The sequence below is a fragment of the Numida meleagris genome, chromosome 6 (genome assembly GCF_002078875.1).
Source record: "Numida meleagris isolate 19003 breed g44 Domestic line chromosome 6, NumMel1.0, whole genome shotgun sequence".
Classification (NCBI taxonomy): domain Eukaryota; kingdom Metazoa; phylum Chordata; class Aves; order Galliformes; family Numididae; genus Numida; species Numida meleagris.
The window spans coordinates 27,935,677-27,963,675 of record NC_034414.1 but is presented as its reverse complement, the minus strand read 5'-3'; the positions used below and the strand labels follow the sequence as shown (position 1 = coordinate 27,963,675).

The 27,999-nt window shown below is 45.3% G+C and overlaps 1 protein-coding gene across 1 annotated transcript; it reads left to right on the top strand.

Moving 5' to 3' along the window:
* Positions 6-27,974, top strand: TTC9 (tetratricopeptide repeat domain 9; the record flags this gene model as incomplete). The annotated part of the gene is made up of 3 exons (XM_021402232.1): positions 6-288; positions 22,351-22,533; positions 26,829-27,974. Coding segments are annotated over 3 exons (546 nt in total), but the record flags the coding sequence as incomplete, so codon positions are not given.

The window sequence follows — 27,999 nt, the reverse complement described above, 5'->3', positions numbered from 1 at the left end:
CCGCGGGGGGCAGCCAGCCGCGGGCGACGGCGGCGGGCGGCGCGGAGCCGGGCGAGCTGATCGGGCGGGCGCTGGATTTCAAGAGCGAAGGGGCGCAGTGCTACAAGGACAAGAAATTCCGGGAGGCCATCGGCAAGTACCACCGCGCCCTGCTGGAGCTCAAGGCGCTGCTGCTGAGCCAGGAGCCGGGCGGGCAGCGCCCTGCCAACGCCGCCGCGGGCGGGCTGAGCGAGGAGCAGCGGCAGGCGGTGGAGGCCATCGAGGTCGACTGCTACAACAGCCTGGCAGGTCAGCGGGGAGCGGGGCACCGGGATCCCCGGCCGCGCGCCCCTTCTCCCGCATCGCGCCCCGGCCCCGCCGCGCTTTTAGCGCGAGTTGGGCACCCGGGCGCTGCTCGCGGCCCCCCCCGGCCCTCCCCGGGCTGCCGCAGGCCCCGGCGCTGGTAGAGCGGCTCCCGGAGCGCAGAACCGCGGCCGCTGAGCCGAGGCGGTGCGCTGCTGCCCCGCAGCCACGGGCGTCCTCCGGTCCGGTCCCCGCGCCGCAGCCCAAAGCCGGTCCTGTAAGCGGCGGAACGGCAGGGAGCCTCCCTCACCGCGACGGATGCAAAGCAGGGGAAGGGATTGGGTGCTGCTGCGGTAGCTCCGAATAGCACAGGGTATCAAAGGCGTTTTCTGGCCCCTTAGCTATAAAAGTTGAAGGCAAATATAGCGCTGGCTTTTCGCTAGGCGCCAGTCGCAGCTGTGGCCAGCAGACGCGGGCTCATCCCTCCCATCTGCTTGGGAGAGGTGCTGCGGGAAGATGGAGGGGAGGGCCGGGGATCGGCGCACTTTGAGGTTTCGTTCTGAAGTCCCTGCTGAGGAGCTTCACCCGAGCAAGCGCTGCGGGATCAGGGGTCATTTCTGCTCCCAGGAAACACATGGATGTTTTCTTTCCAAGCCAGAAAGCACCCCTAAAACAAAAACTTGTGGCTACATACATAGAGGGTAGGGAGGGTTCGTAACCTGAACAAAGCGCACAAAATGACAAAACTGATAAAGCTCTGATGTTTTCCGAAGGACGAAGGGTCACTCACTACCCTTTATATCCCTGGGGAAAAAATGGCGAAAATCAGGACACTGGTGTGTCAGCTGTCACCGCCGCCTGGCTCCTGGCTTTCTAGATACTTGGCGAGCTTTGGTTCCTGTTGTCCAGGGCTAAAAAAAGAGGCAGAATAAAGCAAACAGGGTTTGAAACATCAAGCCAGAACCTTCTCCTGTCTTACCTATGCCAATCTGTTATGCTCAGTGTGCCTTTTAGGATGTAGCGGAGGGCACAATTTAGCCCCCATTTATCACGTTTCCCGATATTCCTCCTTCAAAAGCCTGTCGAAATTGTGAGGAGGGAGAGGCAGGTGAAATTCCAGAGTGATAGCATAATTGCACAGCTGTAATTTTGTCTCTCACAGAATTCCTGTTCACGGGTTTATTAAAACCCATTGTATCTGGCAGGGCTTGCTGAGATTAGTGGAGTTGTGCAGAGCCCATCATGCTACAAACAATTCCGCACAGAGTGCTTGTGGGTTTGCAGAGTACTCCCAGGAATACCTCTGCTCGCTGTCAGTGCCGAGCCTCAGCAGGGGCACGGCAGAAGGGCCGGGCTTACCCCGGTGCCACTTTGCTGTGCACACAAGTTCTGCTCACTGGAGATGCGCACAGTGCCCGCAGGGTCCTCATGCAGGATGGTTGTTGTCCACGTTGTTTTGCTTCTTCTGGTTTCTGCAGGGAATTTTTTTCAGTGCTGATTGTATTTGATTCTGTCAGCGGTAGCAGTCTGATGTGAAAAACCTGCTCCATCTTTAGCCTACATTTGAACAGATTTCACCTAAATTTAACTGGTGTGAACACAAGGAGAGATGACAACAGTTGACCCTGGAGGTACAGACAGTACTTTCCCTGGGGTAAACTGGCAGCGGGTCAGGGTGCTCTTTTGCTCACAGCGTTACTTGTTTTTGGTAGATGGGCAGCAGAGAGCAGAGAGCAGGATTTGCCTCGGAGACGCTGAGCAGGGTGTGCTGCTCTGCCTGAAGGAAGTGCCCCTGTTGGAGAGGGGAACGTGCAGCTGAATAAACTGCAGTGCTGCTCCTCCCCGCACAGCCTCAGAGCTCCCACTTCGCAGGAGGATCTGTGAATTAGTGTCTGAAGGGAAGGAGAGGGGTGGGAGGGAGCTCCTCCAGAACTGTCATAACAGTTAGTACACCTTCCTAATAGAAACTTCACGAGGTGCAGCAGTGGGGCTGTATTCTGTAACAGAGTGGTGAAGTGGGAGCCAGCGGATTCTCTTCGCAGTGGGCTCCGGCTCCAGTGCCTGTTGTCGTAGGAGCAGTCAGGGTTATTGTACGTGGGGAAGAGAGGAGACGCAGGGCGTTCTGCTTCTGAGCACTGACTGGGTGCCTCGAGCTGTTTTTAAAATAAATAAATCTGCATTGCATAGTGCAGAGAGCGTAACAGCCATGCATGTTAATTCTAGAGAAGGCAGTTTTTCACTTAGCTCTGATTTGTACCCGATAGCATTAGCAGCTGTCATCTGAGCGTCCTTATTACTGAGTTCCTTCAGCACCTCCGCTTGCTCTCCAAGCTCAGTAGTTAGGAAGCCCACCTTGTTTTTGCACTGTTGCTTTCACGCGGCCAGCACACATTCACCTGTCAGAGATGTTTTGCATGGTAAATATAGATGTGCACACATAATTGCTTACTTAGAGCCAGACAGAGGAGCGCATCAGCTATGATTATAATGCACTTGGCCAAACAAGCGGGTGAGAAATACACACCCAGAGGGGATTTGGGACAATCTGATGGGTGAAGGCTGTGCCCACAAAGAGTACGATTGGAGTTGGTTTGTATTTTAATCTGACTGATTACGTAAGAGCGTGCGGGCCAACACTGAACTGTTGTCAGTGCATTTATTGCTTTGCAGAATGTAAAGTTACGGATTCATGTGGAGCACCTTCAACAGACACTTCCCATAATACAGGTCAGGGCGGCTCATTCTTGCCTTTAATCAGAGCGCCACAATATTTGGTGCATTTTCTCAAGTTTCTGCTTATGGAGCCATGAGGCACCCCTAAAAACTATTTAAGCCCATCACAAAGGATTCCAAAGCCAGCTGGTCTGTAAATTCCTGTAATTTTTTAAAATTTTAAGTTGGCCTAGGATTTTCACTGCTGGCCGTCGGCAGTACTGCTCACATTTCCTTCACCAAACTATGGGCTGGGCTGCAGGGCCAGCCCCAAGAGTTTCACTTTAAAGACAGTCACCCCACATTTGCACAACCCAGCTGAGAGCCCTTTGTTTTTCCCTACGTCCATCTGATTGCGTTGCCGGACGCAAGGGCAGCAGCATGGTCAGGGCTCCCAGAAATCGCTGCGGTAGGCAAAGAAAAATCCTACCAGCAGTGCACAGCCTCGCAGAATGAATGCAGGGCTGTGAGGCAAACAGTCATTTCTTTATGACTCACTGACGGTCTCTGACCTTGAGGAAGTCACTTGACCTCTTTTTGCTTCTCTCAGCCCATTTGAAAAATAAAGAACAGGAACCACGATCCAGTCCTGGTGGTGCATTCAACCGAGCTTTCCCAAGTCAGTGGTTTGTATTCTTTGAAAATAAAGATGAATGTAGGAACAATGCCTGCAGAAAAACAAGCTGGCCAAATTCCGCTCATGTCCTAGTCTCCTTTCCACTCATACACCATCTTGTGCATAGTTGAAACTAAAATGCTCTTTGAACCGCAAGCAGGTAGAGAGCATTTACCTGCTACAAATGCAATGACTACCCCATTTAACGCACCAATAATTTATTCCAGCATTACTGCCCTAAGGTTTCAAAGGATCTGCCCAAAAGGATCAAAAGGACTGTGTCTGCTCTGCAGAGGGGAATAAGTCCCAGTCCTTCCAAAGCAGCAAAATACACAGGGTAAGCATAGTTTTAAGCTTTTTCGTGAGGGAACATTGCGGTGTGATAAGGAAACCTTGGTTGGTTTTCCCAAGCATGCAGAAATACTCGAGCTAATCTTGGCAGGAAAAGCAGAAGCAGAGACAGAACAAGGGATAGGGAGTGATGCTGGGAGATGTGGATGTTCCATTCCACCTCTCTGTGCTGACCAGTTGTATTAGTTTCACCAAAATTTCATTCTTTGAACCTCAGTGTATACATCTGCATTGATGACCTCTTGGGAGTGCTGGAAGGCTTTGCTAATTACACGAATGTCAATTAAGTGTAACGTGTTCATCTCCATTGAAGTACGCTTAGTTTAGTACAGGAGTCCAGGCAAGAGGACACACATAGCTGCAGAGTATTACAAAGCATAGTCATCCAATCTGGGTCTCAGCCTGGACAGCAAGTACAGCCTTCAGTGAGTAGTCCCTCTGAGACAAGGAACCTTAATCCAACTGAAAATACAACTACGTATGAGAAAAGATGCTAAAACTTGTCTGCACTGACCACCCACTATGACTCCTCAAAAGGAGCCTCTACTAAAATCCCACCCCAGTATATAGCAGTTAACAAGTACAGACTCTACCAGGGCACATTGCTGTGGGTGTTAAAGCAGCCTTGGATTGTTGCTTGATGTGAAGTTTTTTACATGCTGCATCAACAACAACAACAACAAAAAAACGCTTGATAAGAATGTCATGCAATGGGAAAAAGAGAGAGCAGCAAACACGAGCAAGATGTGGCTGTGTTTTTACTAACTGAGGTGGGAGTTTCCTGACACTTTTAATTTAGATGCGTCTGCCCAACCAGAGTGATGGGATTCTGTTGAACAGGCCTGATGCAATTGTTCCTCATAGGTGCAGTCAAAGCACAGAATGAATACAAGTGACTGTGAAGCATTTTAATGATAGGCCCATACCCCAACATGTATTTAATTAAGTGGGATTTGAAGCCATTGCCATGAATTAGTCTGTAAAAATCCTCTGTATTTGCCTGTTCCCTTTTTATTTTGGAGAACAAAATTCTCCCTGCTCCGGGAGGAGTTTCCTATACATTGAGAGGATAGGATGGAAATACTTTCAAATCTAAGTATGTCTGACAGCACCTCTCTTGCTGAGGCAGAAGATGCATTTTTGTCTCTATATTTCACTCTTCTTCCCAAGCCTTTTCAAAACTTGAGGCTCTGGTGGTGGCAGGTGTTCTTGCAGCCACTTCTAGCAGAGATGTCCAGTTGCCTTGTCCCAGCTGATTTTGTCACCATTTGCCTGAAACAAGGTGTTGTTAAGGTACAGAGCCCTTTGCCAGACTGCCCTGCAGAGCTGCAGTTATGGTGAGCTGAGATGGGTCCAAGGCTAACTACAGTTCATCATAAGAGGTGAAGCAGGAGACATCAAAAATCACAAAGCTTTTTCTGGAACACAGAGCAGTGGTTAACTTGTTTACCTAAAGACTACAGGTTGTTCTCCTCCTTGAGGTGTGCGTTGGTATGCTTTCTGTGAGGTCTGTAGTAGCACCTCCTCCCAGCTTTACTCCATCCTCTTCTGAAATGCTGTCCTGCAGTTTCCTCCCTCAGGAGTCCCGCAGTGAATCACAGCCTCTTCCTCCTCTGTCAGTGCTGTTCTGGAGATGGTTCAGGTGGTTCAAAAAAGCCTCATGTGAAAATCAAAGCTGGTCCCCAACCTATTGCTAAATACACCTGTGAGCTCCATGGTTACCTTCTTTTCTGGGAGCTAGGCCACCTTTCCATGGTTCAGCAGGTGGAGCGTCTTTCTTTTCCTCCTGTTCAGTTGGGCTCAGACCCAGAGATTTCTAACCCAGCTCCAGACTTGCTTTTCTAGCCATTCTCCTAGAAATGCCTAACACTTCATCGGTGCATCCCCATCAGTGTCCTGTGAGCAGAATGACTGGTGCTCCAAGTATGAAGGGTCATCAGAAGATTTCATGTTAGGATTTTAGGATGAGTTCTAATGCACACTCAATAAAAGAGATTGCTTTAAGGAAAGAAATAGCAAAAGAAAAGGGTATAAATAAATTTGGAGGTCTAAGTGTTGCCAGGTCCCAGTTTCTTCCTGACACTGTGCCATCATACAGAAAATAGCATGCAAAAGAGTGTGAAACTAAGGAAACAAAATTTAAGAAAGAGAGGAACTACATAACGAGGTTTTGAGGAAATTTACTGGCTATTTTCTTCTATGTTCTCTTACTTCGCAGGTGAGAAATTGTGATATAGGAGGAATATATCTGTATATTATAGAATATATAAAATATATCTGTTTATTAATCTTGATTTCAGCTTACTCAGGTAACCATACCAGTGACTAAAACTGAGGGTTAAAAATGTTTTGAAGAAGAGTCAGTATTAACTACCATTAACTAAGTAGTTGTTACTAACAGCTGCTCAGGAATCTGTCTCCTTTTGTTCATTTCTGCACTGCATTTGGATGGAAAACAGTAAACATAAGACATTGATAGATGAATGCAGGTAAATCTTGTGGTAGCTTGGAGCGTTTCTATTCTTTTTTTTTCTTTAACAAAGACAGTAGAGTCAGTGCAGTTTCTGGAAGCTTCGCTGGAACTGCTGGAGGTAGCTTCAGCTGGGGCAGGCTCAGGTGAGGTGGGGAGGAGGTAGGAAGGCATATGACTGGCCCTGCTCTTGTACACCTGCCCAGGCGGCTGTGCTGTGCTTGGCAGCTCTGGAAGGTGGGGTTGGAGCCGTGAGGTCCCACCTCAGCAAAACCATTCTGAGATTAGGGCCATGCTGGAAATCATCCTGAGACAATCCATGGAGTGAATTAGGCAGTCACGTTTTCTCTGCAATAACCCATGGCAGAAGGGACAGCTGGGAGCAATGATTTTATCTGTCATAGCTTGACGTGCCAGAGCTCATCTGTTATTATCCATAGGCAACAGCTAATGTCATGATCTTTACTTCAAAATCCACTCTATTCTCCTCACTCTCTGAAATTCTTGACATGCCATCACCCTGAGGCTTATAGGCTGGATAGCACCATCTGCTTCTCCTTGGCTTTGCCCTGCGTACCCAGTTCTCCCGTCACGTCTCTCTGCTCAGGAGTTGGGGCTGCTCACGCAGTCAGTGCCCTTCCCACTCGTGTCCTTCTGCATGCCCTCCTGGTTGCAACACAGACTTTTTGTCCCACAGGCAAAGTTCTGTCCCTTTCCAGGCCCCGTTCCCATTTTGCCAGTGAAGCTCTCTCATCCTCTGTGTTCACAGGCTCTGCCCCACAGCATCTTGATGCACCTGATTCCTCACAGCTGATTTTACCTGTGGTATATTAGTTCAGGCTGGGCCTTTTCTCCTTTCCTGGCTCTCTTTAAAACACATCTCTGCTGCGACACCTCCAGTACATCCATTTTTGACAGGTAAAACTTCAGCCTCACTAAAGCTAGGACTTTTCTCACCGCTGCTCTGCATTCTCTTTCTTACTTTAGCAGGAGCGCTGTCTATTGCGTTTCCTTGCTGCCAGTTTAGGGGGCTGTCATGAAGATTGTTCTGCATCAACGGCAGCAGCACCTCCTTTCTTATCGGAGTGGCAGCAGTAAAACTCTGCTAATCTAGCCGTCGATCTAGTTTCCTAGGAGCTGCTGGAAAGGAGCAGCTGGGTCAGCCAGCAAAGAGTCACCAAGCTAGTTTTCCTCAAATTTTGATTACGAAGCTCCTGTGATGCCCCGATTACAACTGTCAGTCTTCATGCCCCTGGTGTTAATCTGGCCTGGCTGCATCAGGGTCTAAATGGCTCATTTCCTACTTGAGGAAACTCAAGTGAGGTATCTACCTTGCCTGAAGTCATTTCGTTCTGTAAAGCAAGAGGGATGAAGGCCCTCTTGCTAGGACATAATCATGCAGTGGTGGAGATTCGCTACCCACCTCATGCATCTGTAAGGCTTGACATGCATAACATGATTTCAGCTCAGCTCAGCTCAATACGTTTATCTTAGGTCCAGCTTGAAAGACTTTGCTTTCAACTCCAGGTAGCAGAACTGTTTGCTGCTACCTGGAGCAGATGGAGGGGAGAGCAGAAAACAAGCGCTAGTATATCCTTGTCCTGCACACTCCCCAGTGTGGTGTGTGGGAGAAGAAATTTACTCCTGAAAGCAAATTCAAGGCAGAGGAGTTGTCTGGACTTGAAAATTTATGTTAGACCCTTAGCACTTCCTTTGGCTATTCCTGGGCTGGCGTGACTAACCAACTTCTACCTCCAGTGTGCTGTGCTATCCCTGCAGTCACCATATAACCCACTAATTCACCCTGATAGGAAAAGGATCTTCATAATATACAGAACAATCTTTCAGCCAACTGCAGGGAAGAAACAGTTTAGCATTCTTCTCCTCCACTCCTGCTCCCAGAAAGGGAGTGGACAGGAAGACCTATGTTTCTTCCATTCTTTCAGGTAATAGGTGGGCTCCATGCAATAGCTGTAGCCTCTCCCAAATATGAGCTACTTGGGGAGGCCATCAGTTAATCTTGCAAAAACAGAACCATGAGGAAAGGAGTCTGTTATTCTAGGATGATTGTTGAAAGTCAGCACTAGCTATAGCTGTTGCTCTGCAACCGCACCTCTTTTTTTTTTTTTTGTCTCTTATTTCCAGAAGAATAAATCAGATCCTCCATCCCATGCCTCTAGCAAGATTCTCTCATCAAACAGCACGGTGCAGAGTTAAGCCTCAACTTCTTCTTCAGTCACCATACTTTTTTAATGCTAGCATAATTCAAATCCCAGATTACTAGCCTCTTAAATGATTTGCAGTGATTAATTGCTCAAGACGCAGTAGTGCATTCATGTTGCAAAGAAACCAGAGCAGCGTAAGATCCTCACCTATACTGGAAGCACAAAGAAAATACACACACTTTCCTTTATACATTCTCTATCTACTGTGATGGGGCTCAGACTGAGGCAGCTCAGGAGCTTTGCTCATGGGGTGGAGGGTAAATTAAATTAATAGATGAATACAAAATAAATTTTAAAACTCAGGCCTGATTAAATTGAAGCACAATGCCAGAAGGTATCATGGAGTTAAAGAACCGAATAAGGTTAGAAAAGAAGGCTTAGACACATAACTAATCAGAACATGCGATGCTATATTAGATAGGATAAAAACTGTAAAGCAAATATTACATTTTCATGGTTGATAACCACTGCTAACTGGTCTGGATTTATGAATAGACTTCTGAGATTTTAATTTCCCTTTCCATGGCCATGTCACGTAAGTGACTCAGTCATCCTGTGACCAACTAGCATATTCACATCCTTTTCCTCTTTGGCTGTTTCCACCTCACAAGCTCACAAATTCAAGCAGAAATTCTTGCCTTAAGTCCAAAGAGCATGATTTTAAGTTTTGTATTACTGATTTCCATTCCACATAAATTTAACACCACCTACCAGGTCATGTAGATCTTTTTATACGACATGGTCATCCTTTTTACAACACCTTCCAACTTCACAGCATCAGTAGAGCACTCCTAGAAAAGCACTAAGGCTCAATCATGAAATGAATTCCTGAGGTGTTCTACTGGTGATTTCTATTACCAGACCTATATATGTCAGCAGAACCCACTTCAACTTGTTTAGCTGTTGTATATTTCTTGGTATATCCTCGTATCCCCTAGCATAAGTGAAAAGGCACACGGTCAGGACAGAGAACCAGATTACTGGCCTGACCTAGTACAGTGATTCCTGATTGCTGGTGTCTGAAAACAAGCCCCTTACTTGGGGTGGAAGTTGCCCTTGCACTTCTGATCAGACACACTCTACATCATTCTTCCACTGCCAGCAAAAAGTTTGGGAACAATCTGGGATCTTAACCTGAAGCACTTTGCCACAGCTTATATTAAAGAGCAGACATCTGATTAGAAGAGTGGCTTATGCTCCTGCACAGTTCAAACCCTGGCTTTCTCAAGCAAATAATACACTGAATCATCGCTCCAGCCTTTAGTTTATTCGTTTTCAGCCTGATTTCCAAAGGAAATGAGTCATAAGCAAGCATGTTTGCTGTGTTTGGCCTGTCAGGCCCCTCTCAATAACCTTCCAACCTGTTGCCTAGCTGGATTTGATGGAGTGGCAGTTATCTCAAAATGTACTATGTTCATATAGTATAAAAGGGAGGGCAAGGAAGAGATGAGGACACTAGAGGCCCAACCACACAAAAAGGTGAAGCTTAAGCTCAGCTTGCATTGGCAGGCAGAGCCCAGCCAGGTGGCACAGCCCAACAGAGCCAGCTGTGCTGACAAACCGCTTTTCTTTGTACATTTGTTCAGTGCTATTTTAAGGAAAATAAAGTTTTCAGAACTTTGATTTTTACCTCTCGCTCTTCAGTTAGCAAGGAAACAGTTGACTTGGGCATCGTCTGCCTCTGGTTGTGTCTGTTCTTGTTCTCTCCATCCCTCCCACAGAGGCCATAAAGGCTGCTTTCTGTTTCAGAACCTTATTAAAATGCAAAGGCTTTGGGCTACACATGTGATTGGGTTATTATTTTAATGAAGGAAATGTTCCTCCCCATTCAACCTCTCCTTCTTGCCAGTAAGTTTTCTCAGCTAGGGAGAGCTCAGGAGGAATAAAATTAAAAAAAAAAAAAAAAAAAAACCAGACAAAAAAAAAGGCAAAAAAAACCATTTCATCTCTATCAATTGTAGGAGGGCTGCTCCAAAAGTAATGCCTCCTATTTTATTATGTTGGCCTACAATGTCAGAAGCGGATGTTGGCAGTATGGCAGTAGAGGTTGAACCTTCCCTCCAGTGTTCCATTACATTTTGTTGCCATGTGACAGATGGCAGCAAAGGGGCAGTCTGACAAATAGCAACTGACATAGAAGCGCAGATGAAGCAAAGGTGTGTCAGTGAGTTCCTCCATGTGGAAAAAATGGCACCCACTGACATTCATTGATGCTTCCTGAACATTTATGGAGACCAAACAATGGATGTGAGCACTGGTGCGTTTCAGCAGTGGCAAGAGCAAAAGATAAGACACGTTCCGGATGGCCATTCACAGCTGTCACACCATGAAATAATGTCTCAATCAGCTCATCTACATGAACTGGCAGATGATGATCAGGGAGCTGTGTACAGAGGTGAATATTGGCTTCAGTGCATTGGAAATGATGCTGATGGCATTGGAATCTCAAGATTTACAACGAGGTGGGTCCCACAAATGCTCAAATGGGAACGGAAACATTTTCCTAGCCGTGGTGCCATCATAGCATCTGTGAAACACTGGGTCACTCCATTGGTGCAGATTTTTATGAGCATAGCATGCAGGTTCTTGTTCATTGATAGCAAAAATTCATATGTAACATCAGTGACTACATTGAAAAATAGTGTTTCACAGCTGAGAATTTGCTCTATCAAACAATGTTATTGTGCTCTTTGTATCTGTTGTAGTTTCCATGGAAATAACTAGGAGGCATTACTTCCAAGTTGGCCCACATACATGGTCTGAAGACAAAAAAGCAGTGGCCTCAGACAGTCCACTTCCAAGCCCTTCCTTAGCAGATTCTGCAGTTGTGTTTCCCCGTGTCCTGGGAGGTGAGGTGAGCTGTGGCTCAGCACGGCAGGGCACAGCACACAGATGTTATGCAGCCACATCTCCCAGCCCTGCTATGGCACAAGATGGAGCATTAGCTCTCAGCCCAAATTAAACTTGCTACAGTAAGCTGAGCCTGAGGCAGTTGTGGCATGCGTGATTGTCAGCAACCTCATTTGAGAGCCTTCAAGCTGCACTAGATGCATTTCACACCCCTGCTGTCAGCTGTTTATTCAGCAAACCACACCTAGCAATGGTGGCTTTGCCCTGCAGCAGAGAAGGCAACTTGAGATCCATCAGTCCCTCCCTAGATTCTCCCTACTTAAAGAAATACCCTCTGTGTCTCAGTGGGCTTAATAGAAAGCCGTCTTTCTATTAAGGGCTTTATTTCATTCTGTAGTAGTTCCTATAGTTTACTCTGTTAACAGTCATAAAACATTTGATTGCACGTGTTAGATCCGGACAGCTATTGAAGTTCAGGCACTCACCAGATGGTTGTCACCATCTGATATTGCTGATATCTGATAAAATTGTGTGTACTTTCCCTTGTATAAACAACCCAAGAGACCAGATTCCTCCAGTGGGTGGCAATACCAGCAGAAGGCCAAAGGAAGAAAGGATATGAAGTGAAGACGGCATAGCAGTGAGAGAGTAAAGCAATGCAAGGTGAAATACATGGAAAAACAAACAAGGAAGGAGTGGTGAAATAAATAGCAACTCGAACAGCAGAACTGAAGGTCAAACATATCTAAAGTCATGTTGACTGGACTAGACTGGACTAGATGACTCCTGATTCTAAAAGATACAGACAGGTCAAAGATTACTAGACAAATATAAAGTTAGAGTGGAGGAAGCCTCCACTCTAGGGGGATTTAACCTGGCAGATCAACAACAACAGCCTTGGCAAAAACAAACAAGGGATTCCCATCTCTCCTCATGTGGCTGCAGGAGGAATAAGTACTTATGGAGATTATAGAATAAAATGATCTAGGTGTTAAAAGCTGACTGAAGCTCTTGTCTAGGCATCAAAAGCTGATTGAAGCTCTTGTCTCACCAATGGTTTTCTAGGACTTTGCTCCTACATCTCCTGGCTGGGAAAATCAAAGGCATGGAAATTAGAAGATGAAATATGAAAACAATCTCTGTTTTGGCTGAATAAAGATTTACTGATCCACAGCCAGATATAGATTTTGGCTTCAGAAAACACTTCTTATTTGCTTGACATCTAGGTTTTAACTACTACCAGCTACGAATTTTCAGTAAATTGGTGGTTTTAATTTGAAGGACTAGTAACTACAGGAACAGGTAGGTCAAAATACTCTTTTTCAAAACAGAAGCTATGAGGATCAGATGAAAAGTTGTCAGAAATTCTTTGCTTCCCAAAGGTTTGGCCCTTTGGAGGAAAACTTCTTGTGTTGTACCACTGGATCTGTGACAAAACAAACAAACAAACAGAAATCACTGGAGATTTGCCGCAAAGTAACTTAAGAATCATTTTGAAATAATGAACACATCTTAAACGTTCTTAAAAATTAGAAAAGTCTGAGATATAGGAACCCTAACCCAAAACACATCAAAGGCAGAAGTCATTAATGCCTGCTGTTACTAAGTGCTTATGTATTCAGAAGTCTAGCTTGGAGGATGTCAAAGCAACCTCCTTCAGCAGAACTTTCTGAGGGGATTGAGCAATACATGGTGGCATTGGGAGAACCAAGTTCGTGTTGCCAGTGTGACAGCACAATCAGTAACAGGATTGCAGAGCTGGACAGAAATTCTGAAGTCTTCTATCCATGCTCAAGCATGGTGCAAGGGTGCAGGTAATGCATATGCCAGGTAACTTTTATACAAACTGTTCTTCCACACTTTCAAAGCTAAGATCCTCCACAGCTTCTCTGAGCAGTCTATTTCAGTGTTTATCTTTTCAGTATTAGGAAGTTCTTCCTAGTAAGAATCTTTCCTGCTAAAATTTAAGCCCTCTTCTTACTTCGTGAATACAAGAAGAACTGATTGTATCCTGGTTATACTCTACTTCATGTGGCAGGGCTTTTTTCTTTTTATATACGTGAACATTGTAAGACTGGTTTCCCTCACTGTCTTCTTTAAGGTTTACACTTTGTCTCCTCTACACCAGTTATTATTGCTGGTGTCCTTCTGCAGCTTCTATCCACATTTTCTTGCAAGACTGGTATCCAAAATTAGACACATTACTCATGTTTCTTGCAAACTTCTTTTTATACATGCTGGTGTGCAATTTTTTTCATTAATGGTGTTGCCTTGTTGACTGATGTGATGTGGATCATTCCCCAGATTAGTTTCTGCAGAATTGTCCTTCAACCAGTTGGTTTCCCCCATACCAGTGTGGGATGTTTTGTTTTTCTGCCTAATTTTAGCACCTTTCACTGGCCCCTTCCAGACTGCATCCTAATTTTTTTAGGGCACTCCTCCAGTCTGTGGGGACACTTTGGACTTCTAGCCCCATCTTTCAATACACCCCAGCATCTCCTCACATCTTGGTGTTATCTGAAAATTCACAAGGCATTCTGCAGTCTGTCATTTAGATCTTTATTGAAAATTCTAAATACCATGGGATCTAGGACAGATCAGTGTGGCACCCTACTTAATATTGCCTTCCACTTTGATAACATAGTTAAGTCTATTCATTTAGATCTCTCTCCTTCAATTTGCTTAAGAAAATGTCACTAGAATTTGTCATTTGACTAGTGTAAAAGCCAAGATATGTAACATCCACTGTTTCTCCTTTATCTTCAAGATTGATCACCCTATCACAGACTGAAATTAAACTGATTTGTTCTGACAGCTCACATTAGCTGTTACTTATCTCCTTGTTATCAGCCCTGTGCTCTCCAAGCCCCTGGAAGGGATGACAATAGGAAGAGTCCTAGGGTGGGCTGCTAGCCACAAAAATCCTGATGCACCAGACTTGGCAGCTCCTTTGAGAGCTGCTAGATGCCTCTTAGTGCATATGATGGTGAAAGCTTCAGCATTCTTTAGTCACTAATGCCTCTGTTCTAGATGTACTTTTGTACTGGTCCTTCTCCTGGGAGAGGTAGGAAGGACTCAGGAGCAGCAGAGAACTGAAGAAGACCATGCTCTGCATTGAGAGGAAAGTGTGGTAAAGAAAGCAGAAAAGGAAGGAACAGTTGGCACCTGCCTATGATTTGAGAGTCAGGCTGAGAAGAGGAAGGCAGCTTGGAAGAGGTGACTCTTTGGGCTCTCCAAACATTTGTCGATCTGCAGCTCATTTAGCACGAATCCCTCCCTACAGAGAGAAACAGCCTGTCATACAGTTTGAATTTTAATTTTCCACACATTTCCCCGCAAGCAGAAACATACGGGTATATTTAGGGCTTTTTGGTACCTGGAGATGAATAAATGAGAACCACAGGCTGGAAAGTTGTACTGCCATTCGTATATTCCCTTCTCAATCCATTAAGGGTGTTCAGGAACTAGGAGTCAGCTGATCAGATTATTGCCAGACATTATCAAGCTGTCTATAATTAGTTTCTTATTGGTGAGGAGCCAGAAAATCCTCTTTGTTTGCAAGCTTGGACTATAGAGAAAAGAGAAATATTTAATGGAAGAGATTGTCTGGAAACTGTAGGTTCTAATTAGCGTCTCAGCCCTGTAGTGAAACCGTATGCAGCATTTCTCGGAAAAAGATGCCTCCAAATATCCTCTTTGGAGGAACACTGGGTTGCATTCTTGAAAGGCAAAGCACACACGGGGCTTGGTACAGATATGGATGCTTAACAATCTGCTCAGTTCTCTCAGTGTAGGTTTCGTACATTCCCTCACATTATACATCTCCTTTCAGTGCCAATCAGGACCAAAAGTTTAACACAGGTTAGAGATTGGGCTGTGCCATCCCCGTGTTGCTTGTGCAGTCTTCACCTTCAAGATCACTGACTTCAGTTTCAGAGAAGTTTGGATCGAAGTACTCCAACAGTATAGATCTTGTGCTGCACACTGAAATTACAGTAGCTTAATTCCAAGGTTGCTTTCAATCTCAGATAACCCTTTACATTTTCAGTATCATCTTATGAAAGACATTTTACTCAATATTAGAATTTAAGTGTAATCTAAATTACTAACACATGGCTGAAATTTTCAATGACATTTAGTAACAGCATCCTCTTTAATTCCTCCAGTGGACACCATACAGCCCATGTACTTTTATGAACTCTGGTTACAAAGACTGCCACGCACAAAGATGGATACAACCATCAGTGGCATGGTTAGAAGATTGCTGTCCACTCCAAAATGAATGTTTCTTTTTTTAATCTGATTTTTTTCTAGTTATATTCCAATATTTTTTCTTCTTAAACATGTAAATCAAAACTTATCACTGTCATGTTTTTTTTTTTTTCCTGAGGAAGAGCATCCCCATGAAAGATGCCGAGCCTTCTGAAGTAAGAAAAGTATTATGAGACTCTCATAGCCTTCCCTATTAGTTTGAGTTTTATACAGAATGAGATAGGAAGACAAAGCCTGCTCAATGATACATCAAGGTCTTAATCATATGTCAGAATAAAACCCTGAAGTGGATATATCAAAGCAGCAATTGCATGTTTTCTAAAATAGAACAAGAATGTGTTCCATCTCTGTAATTTAAACAGATTTTAAGTGAGTTGTTGGCTGCTATACTTAGGGTGAGATCATATCAGAAAGTAAAGTATTTTGCAGAGTTTAATCATAGTTATTTCTGGGAATGACACTGTCAGCTTGTGAAATACACATGGAGTTCGTAGTGGTTGGAGAACCTAGCACTTGCTAAGAAGTAATAATCCACACATAGGCTGTTAAACTCCAGTGGTAGAATCAAGAAAACATACAATAAAGAAGAAATATCCATGTCAGGTTTGAGCAGTATTGGTTTTAGTTAGCTACTTGTCTCTGCTTTGCAGCCAGCCCAACTGATACATGCTGGTTTGGTTTTCTTGTTTTTTTGTTGTTGTTTTGAATCAACAGATGTTGTACAGCAGTCATTCGTCCTGCTCTCTTCATGGTAAACTCCTTGAAGTGAGCCAGTTGTACTCATACTGGTTTTTTGGTTGTGGGTTTTTTTTTTTTTTTTTCTGGAAGTCAAATCTCGGTTTCCCTAGATTTTTAGTCTAGGGAGTAGAAAACAGAAGTTACTTGGATCCAGACTCTTGTGTGGGTGTCTGAGAGTGGTTCAGCCACAAGACTGACTATTAGCTCTTGCACAGCACACCTGCTCTTGTCTCCAGGGGATATTCGCAAAGGCCAGCTTTCAGGCATTGCAGATTAGTATCCCTCTGCAAGGAGGATGAACAGAGAAAGAGGATTCAGAGCAGGAATGCAAAGGTGGGTAATTTGTCTGCTAGAGGAGCTGCTGTCACACAGGGAGACTAGTCACCTGTGCTTGAATTGCAGCGATGTAAATGCTCCTCCTGGTACTCAAGCTAGCTGTCTTGTGCCTTTATATCCTCAGCACCTCATCCCAAACTTATGTCTCCTTCTGCACCCAGCCTTTGCCTTCTCAGTAGAGTTCACTTACCCACTCATACACCCCTTTCACCACCCCAACAGTTTTTCCTCCATCCCCACATAGCTCTCAGCTCCTGCCTCCTTGCTTCGCCAGCATCAGTCTCTGTCATAAGTAAGACAGTTTATCTTAGCTCAGTTTCCACTTTCTACAATTCTTTCTTCTCATTATCAGTGAGCCAATAAGAGATGTTTCCTGCTCTCTAAGTTTCCAAATCCCTACTTTTTCCTAGACTGGATTGTGTCCAAGGTAGACAAAATATTAAAAAATTTGGGTACCAAAATCTAAGGCACCTCTTTCTGAGTACTATAAAGCCATACTCTATTGGTTTTATTTTCAGGAGGTTATCAGTTGGCCAGCTCCATAATACCCCAGGGATAACAGAAGGCACCTGCTTGACGCAAATGATATCTGCCAGATTTCAGACTGCAAAGCCAAATGATGGGAGGACATGAGACAAATCCAAAGAGACAGTCACCAGAGATCTTTAACAGGGGAAAAATAAGATGTGTTTCCCTAATCTGCTTTTCAAAAATACCTGAACAGTTTTGGCTGACATTTTCCAAAAGCAGACATTACATATGGAATATTTTCATACAAAAACTTACAAGACCAACAAATTTATAAGCAGGTGACTCTCGTCTACAGTGGAAGCAAGGCAATCTAAGGCAGTGGTACCAGTTTACCTGGGTAACAGCAAACTGCAGACAAGGCTGGACTTTGTGAAATACGAATTGAAAGCCAAGATATTCCTGAAGGGCCAGGGCATTTTCAGTCCCTGGAATTCCTGTTTTGAGGAACACAATGCACTGAACTGAAGGAGCGTGCCACAGGGTAGGGATATGCTAACATCATCTGCACAGTAATTTGGCTTACTTTTCTGTAACATGGATAGGTCTTGAGCCTTGCCTGCAGTGGGAATTTGGCCACTGGGATAAAGCTGGCTGGAAGAGTGTTCTGGCATGCAGATTTACCCTTTGGCAAAACTTTCCAGGTACACAAGGCTTTTCATATTGTTGTTCAAAATCTCCATGTTAAAACCCATACATCTTACTTCCAGACTTAGTTCTTGGCTCAGCCAAAGTTAGAAGTCAAAAGTTTGAGCCAAACTGAGCTATTTGCATGACCTGGAGAGGTTTGCAAGTAGGAGAGGTTTCTCTGATGGCATGCTAACCAACAGCATTTTCAGCTGAACTTCATTTTGAGGGCTCAGAGAACAGCTATAACATGATGAAAGCTGAGAAAAGGTTTGCTTGGTTTTGTTTTAGCAAGCAACTCCAGACACTTCTTTATGCAGGCTATTAAAGGGAAGATGGAGTGAATTTACCAGAGTTTCAGTGTACTGATGCAAGGACCAAACACCAGCTGTCCATTGTCCGCCAGCAGACAAAGGTGTAACAAAAACCAGTGGTTAGGTGTTGAAGCTAAACAGCCCTGTGCCATGGGCAGGGCTGCCACCCACCAGATGAGGCTGCCCAGGATCCCATCCAACCTGGCCTTGAACATCTCCAGGGATGGGGCATCCACAGCTTCTCTGAGCTACCTGTTCCAGTGCCTCACCACACTCTGAGGAAAAAAAAATTCCTCCTAATATCTCATCTACATCTCCCTTCTTTTAGTTTAAAGCATTTAAAGCAGTTTCTCCTTGTCCTATCACTTTCAGACCATGTACAAGTCGGTCTCCCTCCCACTTGTAAGCTTCCTTCAAGTACTGGAAGGTCATAATAAGGTCTCCCTGCAGCCTTCTTTTCTCCAGGCTGAACAATCCCAACTCCCTCAGCACGTCCTTGTAGGAGAGGTGCTCCAGCTCTCTGACCATATTTGTTGCCCTCCTCTGGATTCAGTCCAACAGCTCCATGTCTTTCTTGCATTGGGGGCCCCATACCTGGACATAGTACTCCAGCTGGGGCCTCACAAATGCAGAACAGAGGGGGACAATCCCCTCCTTCACCCTATGGGCAACCCCTCTTTTGATGCATCTGAGGATACTGTTGGCCTTCCGGGCTGCAGGCCCACACCGCTGGCTTGCATCAAGCTTTTCATCCATCAGAACCCTTAAGTCCTTCTCCAGAGGGCTGCTCTCAGTGAGTTCTTCTCCCAGTCTGCACACACACCTGGGATTGCCCCAGCCCAAGTGCAACACCCTGCAGTTGGCCTTATTGAATCTCATTAGGTTTACATAGTTTTAGAAATTAGGAGTTAGTAGTTGGTCAAGCTGACTTGCTAAATCAGATACCAAATTGAGAATTATATCAAGTATGATGAACAATTCACACACTGAAGGGAATGAAACATCCTAATTTCTGAGCTATGGAGTTGTAGCCAATTGATGCTGCTTTACAATGATAATGACACCCACAGAAACTGAGTGACTACAACTGTAGGTTTGCATCTGCCTGTGAAGGGCACCTTTCTAATCACCAAATTGCTATTACAGATGGTTCAGTGTGGGATCAAGCCCATTCACTTTCAAGAAGGCAGAAGGAGCCAGATAAACCTTTCTTGATGCAGTCTTTGAGCTCTGTTCCTCAGAAGGATTCACTAGGGGGCCTATTAAGAACAGAGAAGGAGAGTGATGATGTGTTTTATGTGGTAAACAAACACTTCTAGCCAGAAATGCACGTTTGTTTAGGAAAATGACATTTTCAAAACAATTCTCCCCTGACTGAATTACGTAGGAATACAAGGGTGCCACGTGTCTTCCATTTTTGAAAGCCAAATTACTAACAGCCTCAATATTTGCATTGAATCGCAATCCATTAAGGTCATTTCAGTGCACAAGTACTAAAAGCACGCACCTCTAAATATTTATAAGTGAGGTTGTCCCTGCAGGTTCATTTACCACAGCTACTTCCAACGATGGTGCTCCAAATGGCCATCTCTTCCAGCATAACTGTTTCCTGCGCATCCATCTGCTCATTTTGTTCCGATAAACACGCATCTCTCCTGCTAGCCATGTGGTACTGACTTTTCTCACTCATATGCATAGTTACTAATGCTGTCTTGCAGAATCTTTACTGTGAACATGAGCCACAGAAAGAACCCAGCAAGATCTTTGGAAGCGTATTTCAGTTTATCAATTAGCAGGATTTGGGATACTTTTCTTTTAAACCAATCCATGAATTGGTTTAAAAATTACGGAGTTAACATGCATTGCCCATTTGTCATTTTCAGAGTAACTTCTATGACTATAGCTGGAAATATCAAATAGTAAACAAACAGACAGAAATTCCCTATCCAGTTGCTCTGCAAGGCAGTTTCCCAGGACGTGAAAGATTGGATCAGATTGGCAGTGTGCAGAAAGCTACTGCCACTGCTGTACACGCTACTGATCAGCAGACAAACAAAGCAATCCAGTTTCCAGGGCTGTGAAGCCAGCAGTAAATTTACACTGTCGTGGGTTTTTTTTTTTTAATAGCTTCGAAAAAATAAAGGAAAACAAAGTGCAGTCATTTCAAGCTCCATTAGAAATAGAGCGAGAAAAATCAATGTTTGACAAATAGGAAGGGACAAACTCTGGATAAGGAAATGCTACCAAGCTTTTAGAAAGGTATGGGTTTTTTTTAGCTGGCAACCATTAGCGAGCAGTCAGGTGCCTTTCTAATACCTATGCACTTCAATGTCAGGAGCCACCAAAATACATTGAAAGTCCATCACTAAAGCAAATGGGACAAAGATCTAATTAGTAAATAATGTGCCACTCGACCAAACAGACCAGCAGTGCAGCTAGTTCAGCACTCTTTGCTCAGTGCATCTGTACCACAGATTCTCTGCAGGTAAAAGGCTGTTTATAATCATTTCAGTTAGCTATTTAAACTAGAAATGTATACTTGGGTTAGGAGTGCATTCCATTCACATTAACTGATGATAGGCTCAGACTAATCTAGGTTGGAAGGAATCTCTGGAGGTCATCCAGGCCACTCTCATGTCCATGGAATGTAAAGTGAGTTACAGAGAAGGTGCAGGGCTTACTTTAGGGGTGCAGCAGAAGGGAGATCTAGAACTGTCACTTTCCTGATCGAGCACTGAATCCTCTCAGCCACAGTTACTATGCAAAAAATGAAGTCTGGCTGTTCATCGGTGACATGTGAGCAGTGATGACTTGGATTTCCAGGAGCAGTGTGTCTCCTCCTTGCCAGAGAGGCACTGAGCAACACCACCTGTTATGGGAAGTTTCTCCCTATGCCCTGGCACTTGACATTGCCAGCCTCTGAACTGATCCTTGGAGCAGCATCCTGCCTTCCTTCCCCTTCCCTCCTCCCCAGATCATGCCATTCCCAAACCTGCCTTGGGTTGTAGCACCAGAAGAGCTTGAGGACGGCACACCTTTCCTCATTTCCTGTAGATCTGTGGCTTCAGTGTGTCCTGTTCTCATCGGTGTTCCCCAAGACCACCTTAATGCCTAATAAGCCAAAAAGAAGCTGAGCCCAGAGTGAGCGCTACAGTAAGCCCAGAGGGGCAATCAGCATGCCATCTGTAAGGCATGTCCAGGAATCTCCCCCTAGTCGTGGGATACTCACTGTGGGGATTTTCCTCAGCTCCTTGACATTTCTGCAGCAATTGCCCTTCAGCACTAGCCGTCATCAGGCTGTTTCCTCGCCACTGTTTACCTTTCCTTTAGGAAGTCAGTAGAACTGACCTCTTGTACCGAAGTGTTGTTGCAGTACTTAGCAAGAAGTACGCAGCCTAGCACATTTTTTTCCTGCATTATAGCTCCAGGTGCCTCTGCTTTACTAACAGCACATTCCAGCAGAGCAGGGCCCCCTGTCGTTTCCTACAGAAAAACACTATATAGGACCTCCTGCATAAAAGGCAATACATTATACTTATAAATTCAGCATCCTTGGACCATTAAGACCAATATAAAATTTGATCTAATTTAGTTCCTTTTTCTCCCTCTTGTCAGATAATTATTTTTTGACCTCCTTTTCTGTACTGTTTCAAGCCGTACTCCTCAGCTGAGAAATGATTCTACTACAGGCTAAGCCAGTCACTACGACGAGATCACATGGAGCTCTGGCTCCAGGGGGATGCTTATGTTCTTGCTCTACCCCCAAAGCCCCAGAAGAAACAATCCCATCAGTCTGAAATGCCAAAAATAGAAGTGTTGGTATTTAAATAGTGAACAATTGGATTTGGCAAACAATGTGTATGACTGCACCTTTTCTGAATCGCAAGTCTGAGTCATTGCCCTCACCTAGGCTACTCTTTTTGCCCGTGCAGATTGCAGGAGCAGAAATGCAGCCGTAACACTCCCTTCTCTCTCTCTCTCTCTCTCTGTCTCTCTGTCTCTCTCTCTCTCTCTCCCCATGCCCTGCAGCCTGCCTGCTCCAGGCCGAGCTGGTGAACTATGAGCGTGTCAAGGAGTACTGCCTGAAGGTGCTGCAGAAAGAAGGCGAGAACTTCAAGGCACTCTACCGGTCAGGAGTTGCATTTTACCACCTGGGTGACTACAACAAGGCACTCTACTACTTGAAAGAGGCAAGATCCCGCCAGCCAACAGGTATGGGAAGGAGGAACATGACTTTATATTGAGTTCCTTTGCATTTCTTTTCACAAGACTTTGTCCCTATCTGATTTTATTCATTTCCATGGGGATGGGCATGACTCACTGCATCCTTAGTCCAACTTGTGTCAAGGATTCTCCCCCGGGGCAGCAAGTTTGCACTGAGTGCCTAAAGATGTTAGCTGTGGGCTACTGCAGAGGCTGCAGCAGAGGCTGGATGGTACTAGTGCTACTGGAATGTGTTTGTGCAGAGGGGATCCTACCTCTTTCCCTCCTTGCCTTATTTTTGGAGAAGGAAGCAGGATGGGGAAGAATTCATCCCAACCAAAACATTTAATGAATCTGAGAACAAACTTTTTCAGTTTAGCAAAACGAGAAGACTATTTGTAGTCCCAACAGCCATGCCTCCCACCATCTCTGTAGAGAAGTAGCATTTTTCTCTGCTCAGACAGACATTAACTCAAAAAGCATTCATCGGGATGCTTCAGCTTGTGCCATGAAGTCAGTCACATGCCTGCTCAAGTATCTGCCATCCACATGTCCAAAACCAAAATAATTAATTTGGGGCAGCAAATTGATTATATACCGAAGCAGCCTAAGCTAGTCAGACCAGCCACCTGCATGCCAACCTACCTGAACTCAGAAGGGGACAGAAGGCCACAATGCAGAGACAGTGCTTTTATTTTTCAGCAGATCACCTGATAATGAGATAAAAACCACACCTGTTCAAACCATTTCTGTGAAAAGAAAGAAATTTTGCAAGATTTGGAGGAAACTTAAAGGACCACAAGAAAACCAAACAGAAGCCATGTGCAAGGGAAACCCCAGAGAGCAGCTCTTCCACCCACACTTGTGAGCACAGAACGAAAGCTGGGTGTGTAACTGGAGCGAGTACAGTGGTGCAGGTGTGCCTTGAGCTAGAGGAGGCAACGGAGGTAGTCAGAGCTGGCTGTGTGCAGTGTCCTGGTTCTGCTGGGCTCCTGCAGTGGCAGTGTCCTAGAGGAGCACTGGGATCCCACTCCCCTTCCACCTCCCGTACAGGCACCCAGTCCCATCTGCCATGCTTGGCCTCAGGATCTGGGCAGTCTGACAGCACAGCTGCGCACCTCACACTGCTGAGCAAATGTGCTTAAAAGCTCAGTTTAGCCTATTTACAGTGTGCCCTTCTGCTTTCAGCCCATGCCAGAACCAGGGAATAGGGAAGTCTGTGTAAAGAAAAACAGAGGAAAATAAAAAGTTATCTTAACCTTGAAGTTCTGATAAGGCTCAGATGTGGAAAAGTCTTTCTAGATAAAGCACTTTTTAAAATCTGTATTGTTGTTTTTTCCCCTTCTCAGGGATACTATTTATTTGGTATCCCTCGTTCCTTCTTGAAATAAATAATAATGTATTCAACAGCTTCAAATACCACTACTTGCTGCAGAGATATACCAGAAACTGTCCCCAAAGACCTTTAACATATACAAAAGAACAGTTCTGGCCTTCAGCTCTGCATCAGACTCTTCCCTGTTACAGTCAGACTACCTGAGGCCATTGTTGCACTGTTTTATTTATGATTATTGAGAACTTCCAGGGTATTCAAGTGGAAAGAAGTGAATACATACAGTAAGAAAGGATGTGGCTGCTACAGCAGTAGGAACCAGGTGATGCTATTGAGAATTGTTATTACGTGACCTGGAGTAACTCAGTGTCTCCACTTTCGGTGTCTCTGTCTGCAAGATGTGATCATTTCTTTTGTCTGAGGTTTCACCAAGCTTGCTGGTAAAACATTTGGTTATCATTATAGTCATGTTTTTTCCCCCTCCCTCTCTCTAACAGGACTGTATTTGGCACAAGTCACTGACAGTCTCTTCAGTGGGGGGAATTTTAAATGGTAAAGAGGAGTTAGTTAGCAAAGGGTTTTACAGGTCTGTCAGCACAGCAAATCCCTTATAGCTGTTTACTGTCTGCCAATGGCAAGGGCTGGGTTTGTCCTGATTTCTTACGCTACCTCCAAACAAAAAGAAAAATTACAAAACAGATGGAAATAACACAAGATAACTGTATAGCACTCCTTACTAAGAAATAGCTTGGAAAGAGAGAGGAAAGCCACTGCTAAGCTGTGCCAAGCTCCCCTCCATAAACTGGTGCCAGAAGCCATACATCACAAAGCTGAACTTCGACATAACAGACTTGCATACACCTTACCTTCAAGCCATGCTCAACTTCTTCCCACCAGTTTGGCCACACCATCAAGGTGACCACTAACCAGGGATACAAAGGGACCACAGGTTGGCCTGGGAACACCAGACACCCATAACTAGTCTGCCAGCCCTACACTGCTCAGGTCAGAGGGCCTGTGCACCAGGCCAGCTTCCCCTGCTGCACAGAAGGAGCTGTCTTTAATGTTCAGATCTCCGGTCCTGGGAGCAAAGCCCAGGCCACAGTGCCTGCCCCAGAGGCACACCACAGCCCTGAAGCTACAGGGGGAAGCAGCACAGCCCAAGAGCCAAGAGATGCGCTCCTATTACAGCATCACCATCTTTAGGTGTGGGCCCAACCAGCTCCCAGGCTACCTTTACTTGTTACTTACATATCAACACTTTCTCACTAAGAGGCACCAGAACCTTCTGCTCATTAACTTTTAGTTTTGAAATACTCCTGCAGACAGAACTAGAGTAGCACAGTATTATGAGAAGGAAAAGACAAGGCTCCATCTTTTCCACAAGCAAAGAACGACTCATTACTCCTCTCTGGTAAAGCAGTAGCCCTCAAAAGGGAAACAAAGCACATCTGCCAGCAGATTTTTAACCACCTTGCAATTAGACTTTCTCCCTCTCCCTGTCAGCTGCACCTTATTTTGCCCCTGGCTTCCCATACATGTGGCAATCTCTCAGGTGGCTGAGGCTGTGCCATTAGTACCTACCTTCCCCTTAGGCCAAAGGAACCTGGAAGCCTGCTACTACTATCCGTTGCTGAGACCCACCTTCTCCTGTGCCAGGCACAGAGTCCCACAGGCTCAGGCAGGTGTGAGTTCCTAACATGCCTACACTGCTCCTGTATCACCTGTGCTAGGCTTGCCTCTGACTGTGCAGCCCAGCAATTAGGATGTTTTCTTGTGTGGTAAGCTAGGTGCTAGGAGGGCAGAGCAGGCAGAATGCAGGGAGGCTGAACACTTAGGGCCACCCCCTCAGCTGAATTGCTCCACTCCTGGAGGCTGTGCAACTGAAACTAATTCTGCTTTTTTTAAAAGGCTGCTTTAAAGTTGGTTAGGCTGGTATGGAGAGCTGATGCTACTTGTCTAACACAAGTGACAGCAGTCAAGTGCTTCACTAAGGTTCCCTGAATGGGACAAGTAACTAAATCACTGAACTGACTAGGGTAATGCTGGTGAGCTTGCAGGAGGCTTAGCCCAGAGCCCCGCCTCACCAGAGACAGCTTGGAAAGTCACAACAGCATTGCTGAAGTATGCCTGTGGAGAGTTCTGTAAAGAGAGGCTGAACCATCTCCCATGACCTCCACTTGAGCTGAGGGGTACAATAGAGGTGTCCCCCTCTCAATTTTAAAGGAATCTTTGCACCCACAATTCCTTTGGTGGGTGCAGTACCTGCACTTGCTAGCAATTGGCGTGGTACCAGTAATGTGCTCATCTCTTTGGAAGCTCAAGCGCTTCTCCTTTCCCAGCTGGCATGGGACATGTTGCTGTTTGGATGAGGAAGAGATGAGATTGCTCTCTCACTGTGGGCAGAGTGGATGCAGTGTGCTTCAGATTGATTTCTGAAGCTGTAATAACTTCTAATGGACAAAGCTGGTCCTGGTTGGCCTTCTGAGTATAGCTGTGAGCAAAGAACCATTTTTAAATTAATACATAAGTGAAAGCAGTTATTTTTTATGCTTGCTTGCTTCTGATATCACACGCCATTTGCTGCTGTGTGGATGCCAAGCTCTTGTGATAGTAAATCAATGTGGTTGGAGAAAGGAGTGACCTTGGCTGCAGAAGCATGAGGTCTTTCTGGAGACATGCTTGTGCAAATCAACCCGTGCCTTGAGTGAATGGCAAAACTTGCGTCTTGTATGCACTGTGCATACAACTTGCACAGGGATCTCACAGCTCTCTACATAGATAGAACAATGGTTGTCTGCCTGTTTGGTTTGAGGGTTTGGTTCAGAGCCCCTTCCCACTTGAGCTGTTCCTGCAGGCGGTGCTGGAGCCCAGGAACAGGAGATGCACCATAGATGAGAGGTGTGGCGTGTCTGTCTTTCGCAGGAAGTTGTAACTGCTCTACGTGTATGTGTGTGCTCTTTCCCTGCAGATACCAATGTCATACGATATATCCAGCTGACAGAAATGAAGCTCAGCAGATGTTCCCAGAGAGAGAAAGAAGCCTTGTGAAGATGAAGCCACTTCAGCTGAAGTGCCCAAAGGGGAACATTTCCTTCCCAGAAGCCCATTTGGTGGATTTTCTTGTTTGCTCTGCCTCATCCCCATCTCCTCATCCACCCACTCTCCCTTGCTCTTCATTGAATCTTGGTTTTGAAAAAAGAGACTTGGACGCTGGGTATGGCTGCAGCAATTACCATTGCCAACCATGGTAATACCCCTTCCCTGTGACAGGAGAGCACAATGGCTACAGCCAGCCTTGTTCCAAGACAGTGTCACACACCTGGAGGAGGCAGTGTGGGGGGACCTCTCTGGTCCCAAGCTGACTGCTACTGCCCGTAGGGAAGCAACCCCCAGACAACTCCTTCCTGACCAGACAAGCTGGAGACAAACAGTTTCTACTCTGAGTGATCAATGGAGCTTAGAAGAGCTGAGAAACCAAGAGACCACTGGCGATTTCACAGGGGACAGCAAATGCCTTTTTACCATCAGCTCCCCCTGCCTGCTTCTCCAGTGTGTGCTGTCAGTCTCCATTGAGAGCTCACATGCTCCCAATCCGATTCGTGAAACTGTTTCTAAACATCCTCTTAATGAAAGCACAGAGCACCCTACAATACCCCCAGAGCTGTCCCAGTGCCAGAGGAGAAGGTTGTGGGGTACCACAGAAGGCTGAATAGACTGTGAAAGTGTGGTGTACAGTATGAGGGAAAAACTGTGAAATAATTCATTAAAGGCAAATAAAAATTATTAATAGGCAACAAGTCCAGGCATTGCTTTTAGAAGGGACTTGTGGGTTCTTCATATCCAGACAGGCAACATCATCTAGTGTGGGTAGCATGGGGTGGGGGACAGGGATGTCTCCATTTGTGTACCAGCTCTGCCAATGCCTTGCTGTGTGGTCTTGGGCAAGTCACTTAGCCTCTCTGTGCCTCGGTTTCCCCATCTGTACACTGGGGATAATAATAATACTTCCCTACCTCGCAGGGGTGTTGTGAGGATTTACTAGTTCATGTCTGTAAGTAATAGTACAGTGATGTACAGTGCTAAGTATTACTAGTACATTGGATTGAGGTCTTGATTCTCCCACCTTGTGTTGGTGCTTC